The sequence below is a fragment of the Carica papaya genome, chromosome 1, assembly GCF_054855325.1.
Source record: "Carica papaya isolate Zhongbai chromosome 1, ASM5485532v1, whole genome shotgun sequence".
Lineage (NCBI taxonomy): Eukaryota > Viridiplantae > Streptophyta > Magnoliopsida > Brassicales > Caricaceae > Carica > Carica papaya.
In genome coordinates this window covers 17,215,879-17,228,530 of record NC_142309.1, presented here as the reverse complement: position 1 = coordinate 17,228,530, position 12,652 = coordinate 17,215,879, and the positions used below count along the sequence as shown (strand labels likewise).

The following is a 12,652-nucleotide window of genomic DNA, read 5'->3' as shown; positions in this document are numbered from 1 at the left end:
GATACTTATGATATTATTATTTTCATGGATCGTTTTTATAAATCCCACTGAGGTAAGTGGACGGTAAATGGTTTGATTATTGATAAATAAATTTACTTGAAACTTGTGCTCCATTGGTTGTTTTTGGTTTTCTACCAACATTTACTTCTGTGACAGTGATATAGTGTGATGTCTTTATTGGGCTATTGTAGCTCATTCCTTACTTAATCATTTCAGATCAGGAGAACTTGGTTCCCGAGCCCAATCTACAAGAAGACGACGAGTAGATACCTAGATATTTATTAGTTTCTTTTATAGTCTTTCATTTCCAGTATTTTCCTTTAGATGACTTATTTTCGGTATTATTAGTACGTTTAAGTTATTGTGTAAGGGATATTAATCAGAACTTTTTATTTCGTTTCCGCACTTATATTCTTTATATACATTTTCTTTATTAATTTTCGGGGCCGTTACAACACGCATCTCCCCATAAGACACACACTAACACTTAACACACACACACCAGTAATGTTCCCTTGCCAACTACAAAATTTACAGCAGTTATACCAACCTATATACAACTCACACCCTCATACTACACAGCTACACCACTCACCCCCTCACACTGCACAGCTACACCCACACACATTTATCCCGACACCTCACACCCATGCTCTACAAGCCTCCCTTTCCTCCTCCCTAATTTTCAGCATACACACACTCCATCATTCCCTGCCTACCTCTACTCACAACCACACACCACTTCTTCTCTTACACAAATCCACCTCACTCATCGAATCCCTTCTTCTCTCTCCTTCCACGGCCTACTCTAAATACCCCACTCACAATCACAAAATCACCTCTCTCTCACGGACCTCACTCACACACCGCATTCCTTCTTCTCTCTCATTCTGCGAACTCCTCCCTATACTTCCATTCATACTCACACAAAATCTTCTCTCTCACACAGACCTCACTCACACACCGGTCCCTTCCTCTCTCTCCTCCCGTAGCCCCCTCCATAAACCTCCATTCATACTCACACAACATCTCCTCCCTCTCATGAACCTCACTCACACACCGCACTCCTTCTTTTCTCTCCTCCCGCGGCCTCCTCCATATGCTCCCGCTCATACTCACACAACATCTCCTCTCCCTCACGGACCTCACTCACACGCCACATTCCTTCTTCTCTCTCCTCCCGCGGCCTCCTCCATACACCTCCACTTTTACTCACACAAATCCTCCACCTACGGTCAAAATTTCAAATCTACATCAACCTACGCATGTAACTTAAAGTTTACCGTACCTCCAATCTCCATCTTCCTTCCTCCCGGGGCTCGCTCCGTCACTGTCCTCTTTCTCCTCCTCTCTCTCTTCTCGTTCCTCTCAGCTCCAACTCTTCTCTCTCTCTCTCTCTCTCTTCTCATCTTCTCTTCCACCCGATCTCTCTTCTCTGTTTTCTTTCTTTCCTTTCCTCTTGTTTTTCTTTTCCTTTTTTCCTTTTTTTTTCCTTCCCGTCTCCTATTTATACCCCACCTACTTCCCATCCTACCCGTCCATCTCACCTCATCCCAACCGTCCACTCATTCTTCTCTAAACGATGTCGTTTCCTCTTCCTCTTCTCCAAACGACGGCGTTTTCTCCATCTTGTCACCAAATGATACCGTTTCCTCCAAATAACGTCGTTTCCTCTTCCTCTTCTCCAAACGATGCCGTTTCCTCCTCCTCTCCTCTAAACGGTACCGTTTCACTCTAACTATCTCTATATACACATATATACCTACATGCTAGAATTTTTCTTTTTTTTTTTCTTTACATCCAGTTACTACAGAGATATTGTTGTGTGCAGGAACTGCATATGCTGTTCATAAATTAGCATGTTGGCTGGATTTATTTGGCTTACTTTCTCCGCGGCATGCATTTTTCCTCGAGTATTCTGATGTTAGAGAAAATGATAATGGTGGGAGATGAGAAAGAAACGAATTTACGGAGAGAGTGGTTACAGAGACAAAGTTGATATAATTATTTTTTCATCTAAAGCATATTCTTTTGCAGAATGGTTTGTAATCTTTGGCTTGTAGCTAACCAAGTAAACCAACTACCACATTTTTTTTTTTTCACATATCAGTATATCTCCTTGACAGGCATCGTCCTCTAGGTGAAGAATGGGGATACGTAATGGGTACCCTTGTACCGTTGAGAGGTGTAATTCCGGAGCCAAATGGCAGTTTTAACCCTTATGCGATTGACTGATTACTGTGTGGTAACCAGTACATCCTAAGAATTGTAATATAAAAAACAAGAATTCAGAAGGTCAATTCAGCTTATGAGGCTGAAACTGCACATTTCCCATTGTCTGTTAGGCAAATCATATCAAGTTTGATCACAAGCTTTTATCCTTCAAGTAATCACAGAAATAAATCTTTCTTGTGTGCTGTGTTCTACCCAAGTTTTCAACTATACCGTTGGCATATTTTTCTTCATTGTTATGCTTCCATTAAAGCCAGCTATGTTCTTAGCTTAACTCATTATTTGTTTGTGTTAATTTTGTTATACAACCTTACTACGCTGATTGTTGAAGCTTGGTTTTGCAGTTCTTTAACAAGTAATGGTTCAGGTGAGAATCAAACTAGAAAAAATAACAAAGAGAGGTTGGATTTTCACTCGCCCATATTAAGGATACTTTGCTGGTTTTTTTTTTCTTTTTTGGGTGTGGGCTTGTGGGCTTCTTTAAATTGGAATAGGGGTATTACTGCTTTCTTCAGTATAATAAGTTCCAATCTTTTGCCAGCTTGCTTATCAATCTTAAGCATTAACATGTTGACACCAGACTTGGTGGAAACATGTGAAATGCAATCTCCAGTTTCAGTGGATTCATGATATGTACAGTTTCATCAGACCGGATGTGAGTTTAGATGATTGTGTCATTGACCTCTTTACTAATACTTCCAATTGAGAGGTTCTGAACTCGTTTGTGTGGATTTCCCCTGCTCTTATTCTAGCTACTCTGCCAAGAATTTCGAAGCTGTTTCCTTTTTGTTTGTTTGAGGATTGATCCAGCCATGTTGGAAACAGAAGGATTTTAGGCCTTCTTAGTCGACTTTAAGAATCATTTTGTTCCTGGATTTTCAAGGCCACTAACTCAAGTAGATTTACTTCACAAAAAGTGTGCTAACTGGCTTTAAGTCCGTCTAATGTGGTGTTTTCAATCTTAATCTGTCTTCCAATTATTCAGGCTACTGTTATGAGGAGATCGTTTTTGTCCTCACTTGGAAGGAATGATTGCTGAGCCCAAACCACCTAGGTTGATGTTCTTGCAAACTTCTGTTGGAAGTTTGGTCTCCATCACTGGATGTGTAGGTGATGACCAAATGTCATCCAATGACCTTTTGTAAGTACTTTCCAGACATTGTTTTGTAGTAATTTAGGCTACATAAAAGCAATAACCAACTCGATGAGGTCAATCTCTACCTCAGTTGCCCAGAGGCTTTTTGCTTTGGCTACCAAATTGTTATTAGTGACGTTCCTTCTCACTGTCTTCATGCTTTTTACCTCTATCATACCTTTTGCAAATTATAGATTTTTTCAATGATCTTGGCTCTGGGTACACTATCCTTCCCCTCCCAAAAAAAAAAAAAATTCATATCCTCATCTGATTCTTTCTTATCGTTTTCCTCAGCTATGGAGTGTTTTGTATGATTCTCTTCTACCTTTTTCTGAAGCGTTTCTTTGAATATTCAGCGGCCAATTTGGTTTCTATGGATGCAACTGGGTGGACAGGGCCTGCTGTTCACAGGGTTTTCTTAGGGTCATGAGGTTCCAGATTGTGCTCTTGAGAGAGGTCTTTTTTGGGTGCTCTTTTTAGTGCTTCTGCCAATCGATTCTTCTTCTTCTTCTTCTACAGTGAGGTCTTTCTTGTTTGCACTCTGCATGTTGAGAGCAAGGCTGTCTTTATAGAAATTTGGAAATGACTTGTATATAAATTCACAATTTTTATGGATGAATTTGAAACAATCTCTGTGATATTTGATGCTTTAAATATGGTGATAAATTGATTAAATACTGAAAATGCAAATGCTACTAGATTTTCTGAAGGGGTGGAAGAAGTTTAATAGAGATTCCAAATTTCCCGTTGTTTTCTCATTTCTTGTAGTCCTAAACTAGCTGGTATACTTTTGTATTCTATCCTGGCAGACATAAGTTGGGAAGACGGTGCCATTGCGTCAAATCTTAATAAGAAATGTGAGGCCCTTGCTATTTCTGGTTTGGTGGAATATGGAGATGATGTAGATGTGATTGCTCCAGCTGATATTCTCAAGCAAATCTTTAAAATACCATATTCCAAGGCTCAATTATCAATTGTCGTTCAGCATGTTGGGTAGACTCTGTCTTGAATACAGGGTTTGTTTTTGCTTGCTGCTGCTGCTGCTGCTTTTTTTTCCTTCCTTTCCTCAGAGTTTTAACATCACAAATTTCTGGTGATAGCGTAGGCCTGATGTGGAAGAGGGAGAGAAGTTGGTTAGGAGGCATAAGAACCAATCAAAATGCACAGATCAATCTTTGTTTTTGGATTTTGCGATGCACTCAGTTAGGATGGAAGCTTGTGATTGTCCACCAATCCTCCAACTGATAGGCAGTCAACCTCATTTATCGTTCCTAGGAGAGATGCATATGATTTTGTGGGACAGAGTGATGATGTTGCTAGAAGTGATGGATTCAACCATTATTCAGATTATTCACAGGTCAAACAAGATAATTTCATCTGGGAAAGTAAGAAAAATAAAAGAAACAAGGGACATGATCCCGTCAAAAAAGCTTCACATGTCGGAGAAAAGCCCAGGTCCTCAATGCAGGAATCTGACAAGCATAGAAGAGTTGGCAACAGTGGTTTCTTGAGGGTTATGTTTTGGCAGTTTCAAAATTTCTGGATGCTCCTAGGCAGTGACTTGCTTCTGTTCAGTAATGAAAAATATGTAGCTGTAAGCCTGCATTTGCAGGATGTTACACGACAGGTTGCATCAATTACCAAAAATCTTGAATTTGTGTTCATGAAATCTTTTATGTTTTTAATTGTCAACCGTATTGATCTTTTTTTCCTTCAGGTCACTCCATTGACTTGGCTTGAAGCTTGGCTTGATAATGTCATGGCCAGTGTACCTGAGTTGGCAATCTGCTATCATGAGAATGGGATTGTTCGGGGTTATGAGTTGCTGAAAACAGAAGATATATTTCTGTTAAAAGGAATCTGTGAGGATGGCACTCCTGCATTTCATCCACATGTTGTTCAGCAAAATGGCCTTTCTGTTTTAAGGTTCCTTCAAGAAAATTGCAAGCAGGATCCCGGTGCTTATTGGGTATGATTATCTTCTACATTCTTTCCAAAAACAGCAGGAATTAGTCTATTTTGCCTAAAAATCTCCTTCAGTGATTCTAATAATTTCTGCTATATTATGTACATTTTACAGCTGTATAAAAGTGCTGGTGAGGATGTAATTCAACTGTTTGATCTTTCAGTTATTCCTAGCTCCAGCGATTGTAATGATTGCCCTAGCCACTTACCTTCCATTATTCATAGAGGGCGAACTGACTCCCTGCTTTCATTGGGGACTCTACTGTATCGGATTGCTCATAGGCTTTCGCTTTCAATGGTGTGGAGCCCATTTGATCACTTTTATACTGTGTTTATAAGTCTATGATTATAAGAGCTGATTGTAGATGTTATGGTGCAGGCACCTAAGGATAGGGCGAAGTGTGCTAGGTTCTTCAGAAAATGTTCAGATTTTCTAGATTAGCCTGATCATCTGGTATCAATGTTTCTAGCATGATCTTTGATATATGATTCTCCACTTATGCCATTTATTCATTTCTGATGAAGGATTTGAATACTCACTCCTAGCATTATGTTGGATAGGTTGTGCGTGCATTTGCTCACGAACAATTTGCGAGACTTATCTTAAATTATGATGAAGTGCTGGGCTTAATATCTGAATCTTTTCCAGTAGAATGCGAAGCCACAGTTACCAATGCAAAAGAAGAGAACCTGGACCCCTGTAGTAGTTTAAATGAGTCACTTGATCACAAAATAGTATCTTCTCCAGTTGCTGAGGGCAAGTTAGGTAAACACAGGGCCTCTTTGCCTGATTCTGCATCAGTAGTTCCTGTAAATATGACTCTGGAAGCAAACTTATTGCCACCCAGCAAATTGGTACCCTTAGGCAACCCGGAATCAAGAAATCTAGAAAGTGATAAGTCAAAGTCTAGTGATGATCAAAATTTTGCAGTGTCTACAATGTCACCCTCACCTTCACATGTGGTTCAAACTGTCACTAATCCAATCTCCTCTAAGCTTGCAGTTGTACATCACGTGTCTCAAGCTATAAAGTCTCTGAGATGGATGCTGACAGTTACAAATGTCTGAACTGGAAGTGATTGATCAGAAGTCTTCAGTTCATGATATAATCCCTTCATCTGTAAATTTTTTGTGTTTGTGCATGTGTTGATGCTGAATGTATTGAGGTTTGTGATATTTGGGAGTGGCTTCCAACTTCAAAATTGGATCATAAAATGTGGAAACTTGTTCTTCTGCTTGGAGAATCTTATTTGGCACTTGGGCAAGCTTATAAGGAGGATCGACAGTTGCATCAAGCTCTGAAGATTATAGAATTAGCATGTCCTGTTTATGGATCAATGCCTCAGAAACTTGAAGATTCAAAGTTTATTTCCTCCATGATCAAGTTCCCTAGCGCCCAGGCAAAATTCAATGATAGAAAAGAAAACACAAAGCCATTGATTGATGATTTCAAGGATTTAAACTCTAGCTACCGGGATAATTCTCTTCCTTTGGAGCAACTCTCCTCCACTTACTTCTTCTGGGCCAAAGCTTGGACACTGGTGGAAGATATTTATGTGAAGTTCCACATCATAAATGGTAAAAATATCTCAAAACAAGCAGAGAGGAAAACTTCTATCAGTGAGTTAAGAATATCTTCCAGGTTGTAAAGGAGGTCCGGTGGCTCAGGAGGAAGTTAGCTCAATGTAATAAGAACTGTAGTTCATGTTCATTGGTAAACTGTAGCTGCAAGAGTGATAGGGCTAGTAGTGGTAGTAGTGTAAGCAGTAGCAGCGGACATACATGCTCAATGGCTTACAGTAGGAAACACAGTAAGAGATTGCTTTCTAAGAGTGTTCCTAACCCTTTTGAGAGGAACTTAGAAGATAGTAGACACAATGTTAATAATGAACATCTGCAGCACAATGAACATGGGGACACTTCAGCTGAATCTTCTTTTAATGTTGCATATATCATGGATGTACATTCTTCAACCACAGCTGGTCCTAAGGGAGTGGAGAATTTTGAAATTCCTAACGCAAAACCTCTTGAAACATCAGAGACTGAAATTACATCGAAAAGAACACTGAAAAAGAAAAATGGTGGGATATTCAAGTACCTTGAGGGTCCTGTAGCAGGAGATGCAGAACATAATCTCTCTGCTGCTTTAATATGTTATGAGGAAGCTAGAAAAGCATTTGGTGGGTTTCCAAGCAGTTCGACTGAAATACCATATGTAATTATGAAGAAAGGATGGGTTTGCAATGAGCTGGGTCGAAACAGGCTTGAAATAAAAGAATTGAACAAAGTTGAAGTTGCTTTCATAAATGCTATAAATGCATTCAAAGAAGTATCTGACCATGCCGATGTAATATTAAGTAACTATAACTTAGGACATGACCGTTGAGCACAGACCGAAGAGATGGTCTCAAAGATTGGCAGTCTCAAAATACATACTATTTTCGAAAATGCATATAAAAAGGCTCTAGAGACAGCAAAATGAGAGTATAGTGAATCACAAAGGTATTATGGGGCTGCTAAGTCAGAACTGAGAGCTGTCACAGATGTAGCTGGTTCTGTGTCGAACAGCTTAAGGAGTGAAGTATTTACGCAGCTTGCTCATACATATATGAGACTGGGCTTGCTTTTGGCAAAAGAAGATACAACTGCTAAAGTCTGTGAAAATGGAGCTTTGTAAGATATATCTACTTCGTGTGACATAAAAGACAGGAAGGAATTGCGAAAACATGAGATATCAGCCAATGATGCCGTTAGGGAGGCCTTATGTTTGTATGAATCGCATGGGGAACTGCAGAAACAGGAGGCTGCTTATGCTTACTTTCAACTAGCCTGCTACCAAAAAGATTGTCGTTTGAAGTTTCTGGAATAAGATCTTAAAGGCAGAACGCTAATTTTCAGAGGGTTAAGCAATATGCATCCTTAGCAGAGAGGAACTGGCAAAAAGCCGCAAACTTCTATAGCCCCAAACCTCATCCCACAATGTACCTTACCATTCTGCTGGAGAGATCAGCTTTTTCATTCAGACTGTCCATTCTTTACAACCAACCACTGTATGTTTTCTCAGACTTATAGTAGAGGACAAGTAGGGTTTAAAACTAACTTCTTCTGGATAGTTCAGAAATTAGGGGAATAAGGTGAGAAAACAGAATAATAGAGGCTGATAAAGGAAAACTATATATCAAGGTGAAAAAACATAGATAGAAAAAATAGAATATAATAGGTTAGATAAGACAATAACTAAAGGATATTACGCAGACAAAGACTAAATACGCCACGAACTCTGTGTTTTTAAATAATAATGGTTTATTATGATCTATTTTTGTTGATAGTGAATGATCTTTATACATTCTGAACATCTTATTCTCTAGTCTAATGATGATCCAGGATTTGTAACTTTATTGACTCTGATTTGATGCTTTGAAAATCAGAACTTGCAGGCAACTTATAGTCTGCATCCATAGACTATTCTTGCATTGTGTTCCAACTGTTTTAAAATACAAGTAGACACCGTAAAGCTATTTTCAGCTAATCACTTCGTATTGGGAGCTACCGACAAATTGTTTCTTTTTCATATGCTGGAATCAGCTTTATCTCGCATACTCGAAGGACGGTATGTATCAGAAACAGTTTCAGATTCCTTGAGGACCGACTATCCCGAGCTATATGCCAAAGTTTGGAGTCAGTTGCAGATGGTTTTGAAGAAAATGCTGAGCATGTCATTTTCTGCTGGTACCAACAAAAATTCGTCCATGATACAATCAACTCCCATATCCAACAGGTTTTTAGATGCTGGGAAGCTGAGGGAGCTTTATAAGACATCCCTCAAAGTCTTGTGATTTAAGTGAGTTACATGCCATGCACTCCTTATGGACATCGTGGTCAGAAAAGTTAGATTAAAACAAAATCCATACTGAAATATCAAGGAATCTGATCCTTATACCATCCCACCTTAATTTTGTCACCTAATAATCCTTGTATGTGTTTATATATATATATATATATACCGCTGTAGATACTAAATATTCTATTCCCTCCTCGTATATATATCTAAAAATTTATACACTCGATATATTATTTAAAAAATTAATAGTCTAAAATAAAAAGATAAATCGAAGTCCGAGATACTAAATGTTATAAAAAGATTATCATACTTGATAAAATCAAATGAGAAGTTGGAGCTTATCTTTTAAAATAATAATTTTTTATTAGAAGGTAATATATGTTTATTATCTCATCTAAAAGTAGTTGGTTATAATAATTTGTTTTTTGTTTTTTCTTAAAAAAGAAAATTTCTTTAAAGAAACAGGCTGGAAAAATTTTACAGTCTCGTCAAAAAACCGTCTTAACAAAATAAGACAAACCCTATTCCGTCCCTTGATTTAGGAAAATGAAAAACCTATAATGTTGAAGACGCAAAAACCGAGGTTTTTTTTTATTTATTTTAAATAAAATAAAAAAAAGTCTGTCAACTTGGTCGCTAAGAAAATTATATATAGAAGAAAGACTCATCAGGGTTTGCCATCTATAAAAAGGAAGAGGAATCCGATAATGCGCATACGCAATCTCAATCCCTTATCTTCTCTACTTTTATTTCTTCTGATTCTCATCAACATGGCGGAATCAACCGGATCTCCTTCATCCGAAGCAACGATCCAGATCGTTTATACCGAGCAGCCCCAGGACGAGCGGCCTGAGGACTACCACATCCGTGTTCTCTCCGCCGTCCTTGGCAGGTTTTTACTCCTCTCTCTCTCCCTCTCTCTCCCTCTCTCTCTCTGCTGCTTGTATCCAGGGGGAAAAGATAAAAACCCCTACCAAATCGAAATGGAAATTTTAGTTCTGAACGAAATTTAATGTAATAAGATGGTTTTAGGCTTGGATGTTGGGTTTTATGAATTTTGGTTTTGATTTTTGTGTTGATAGTGAGGAGGCTGCGAGGGAGGCGTTGCTTTACAGCTACAAGAATGCTGCGACTGGATTCTCCGCCAAACTCACTCCCGAGCAAGTCGTTGAAATTTCGAGTATGTTGCCTTTATTTTCTAAAAAATTTAATGCATTTAATTCCTATTTAGTTTCAATTCCTGCTTCGACTGCGTGTTTTTTAGTTCCACTCTTGCTTTATGCGTCACAAGCTTAACTGTTAATTCATATGTTTCGGATTTACGGGATATGATTAGATCTTCTTGATTATTGTATTACATGAAAACTGCAAGAAAGTGAAATGGTGCCTCTATCTCTCCCTGTGTGTGTATATATATATATATATATATATATATATTGTATATTCGAACTTCCTTTTATCTCCCTATTCAGTCGATCGCGATTAGGGCCTATTCTTTTTATTTTATTTTTGAGATAAGAAGGTCTCTTGATGTTTGAGAAGACAATGAAATTTTTTAGTCGAGAAGCATTGGGGCATGAAATAGTAGGTTTTTTTTGTCTGTGTTTATGTATTCATTATTAAATATTATGCTGTGGTCTCTTTCTATCACGTTGAACACTCAAAAAGATATGCAATACTTCGAGGAAGAATGGCGTGAGGTTTACGAAACAGAGGCCTTCTTATCCGAACGAAGGAGAACTGAACAGTAATTCTAGGAAATATCCAAATGATACCAGTAACCAACGTTTCTTATCTAGTGGACCTGGAGAAATGACCTTCAAAGAAAAGCTTTCATAATCATATTCATGAAGCTCAACTTAACTATTTCAAGCACCTACTAAGGAAAAAGAATTCGGCTGTAAGGGTGAGGTGCCCCAAGGTCAAGTGATGGTGGTTCTTTATGATTGTTTGAAAGTCCTAATCCCAAAGCTAGTTTCTGATCCCTTTGTCTCCAAAAGAACAATATGATTCCATTTTTGTTATCTGTAAAATAAGAAAGCATTTTGTGGTGGTGGTAGTTGGGGGCGAGGGGGGTAAAGGTGGGGGGTGTTTTCTTAAAAGAAAGAGGTAACTCATATTTACCACAAGCATGGATTACCCAAAAAAAAATTGAAGTTTGAGAGATAACTTTGAAGAGGGAATGCAGCTATATGTGCCCAGACAAAGAACAGTTTGTAGAAGTTCATCAAAAAAGGAAAAGTTAGTAGAAGTTCATAAAAAAAAAAAGAACAGTTAATAGAAGTTTATGCTTCATTTGGTACATAAAAATAGTCTCTTAGTTTTTATTTTCTAAGTTCATATGTGATTATGCATATCTTTACTCATGAAATTATGTAAGAGGTGTCTGTTTAAGGAATAATAGACCATTAAAATTAAATTTGTAGAAAATAGTAAAAATGATACTTTTAAATTTTCAACCTCCATCATCATTTTCATTATTAACTAATTAATATGTTCTGCAAATAAATATATAAATTTGGAAAATGAAAACTAGAAGCATTTTTATGTACCAAAGCAATTAGTTTTGGATTGAAGCTTAACTGTGCTTTCTAAGTAGGTCAGTTGATGAATATGTACTTTGGTCCTTGTGGATACATATGCTTCTGGTTCTTTCTTTGCAAATACCCTATTATTTAGTTTCTAAGGAATTTCCTCTAAACTAAGAGGATTCAATTTATTTTACTGCATGGTTGGACAAAATATTATCTTGCGCCATGAGGTAGCTATCTTCCTTCATCTCAAACAAGTTGTCTGGACTAATTGCTGCGAAGAACTTTTGGTTAAAATGTTAACAAGAAGAACACTAATTTAGATAGATGGATTTGTGTTTGTAAAATGCCAATATTCTGCGATTCTATGAGGTTCTAACTTGCCACAGGACACTCTCTGATACATTTGTTTCGCTACTTGTATAATTCAATTGGTCTGTTTGGTTGTCAAGTTAGATTATCAAAATGAAAAACATTAGGCCACAAAACATACTGATCTTGGTTTGCTTTGAATTGCAGAGCAACCAGGCGTAGTTCAGGTTGTTCCGAGCAGGACATTGCAGCTGCATTCTGGACCAGGAAGGCTGCAGTAGATGATGAAATAAAAGCTTAACCTCGTCAAGGCTTATATATATATATATCGTAATGTTGGTTTTCAATGTGTACATGGAAAACGTTTGACTCATGGGGGGTGCTTTAATAATATTGTGAATGTATGAATATATACTTATTATACTTGCTTTTGCCTCGTTATGTTTTAACTCAAAAAATTAAGCAGGAAATGTAGTATCCTTTCAAGCAGAAGTTAGCCTAGAAAATTGAGGAATAAACCTTACGTTATTGAAATTTATTATTGTCTTGGATTAGAGCCAAGGCTCGGTTATGTCTAAAACGCACGACCTTTTGTTTAGAGGCTTTGGCCTCCAGAAGAGGAAAACAGATATTGTG

General features: G+C 37.8%; 2 protein-coding genes across 2 annotated transcripts; both read left to right on the top strand.

Annotated features, from left to right (window-relative positions):
* The first annotated feature begins 1,582 nt into the window (after nucleotides 1–1,582).
* Nucleotides 1,583–9,146, top strand: LOC110813319 (erythroid differentiation factor-like protein). Its single transcript, XM_088215200.1, is given in 18 exon segments — nucleotides 1,583–1,721; nucleotides 1,832–1,942; nucleotides 2,038–2,041; nucleotides 2,127–2,187; nucleotides 2,293–2,599; nucleotides 4,177–4,365; nucleotides 4,368–4,383; nucleotides 4,473–4,597; nucleotides 4,600–4,994; nucleotides 5,085–5,336; nucleotides 5,448–5,630; nucleotides 5,712–5,786; nucleotides 5,894–6,382; nucleotides 6,384–6,458; nucleotides 6,460–6,970; nucleotides 6,973–8,208; nucleotides 8,211–8,382; nucleotides 8,918–9,146. Coding segments are annotated over 18 exon segments (4,569 nt in total).
* A 685-nt stretch (nucleotides 9,147–9,831) lies between these two features.
* On the top strand, nucleotides 9,832–12,439 carry LOC110813233 (Proteinase inhibitor, propeptide). The gene is made up of 3 exons (XM_022040275.2): nucleotides 9,832–10,065; nucleotides 10,256–10,353; nucleotides 12,224–12,439. Exons 1-3 carry the CDS (start codon nucleotides 9,881–9,883, stop codon nucleotides 12,295–12,297), a joined length of 357 nt encoding a protein of 118 aa, XP_021895967.1. The 5' UTR covers nucleotides 9,832–9,880; the 3' UTR covers nucleotides 12,298–12,439.
* The last annotated feature ends 213 nt before the right edge of the window (nucleotides 12,440–12,652 follow it).

Coding starts and splice junctions, on each gene's coding strand:
- LOC110813233 (XM_022040275.2), top strand. CDS start 9,881: ATGCGCATACGCAATCTCAATCCCTTATCTTCTCTACTTTTATTTCTT. Junction 10,066..10,255: donor CTCTCCGCCGTCCTTGGCAG/GTTTTTACTCCT, acceptor TTGTGTTGATAG/TGAGGAGGCTGCGAGGGAGG. Junction 10,354..12,223: donor GCAAGTCGTTGAAATTTCGA/GTATGTTGCCTT, acceptor TTTGAATTGCAG/AGCAACCAGGCGTAGTTCAG.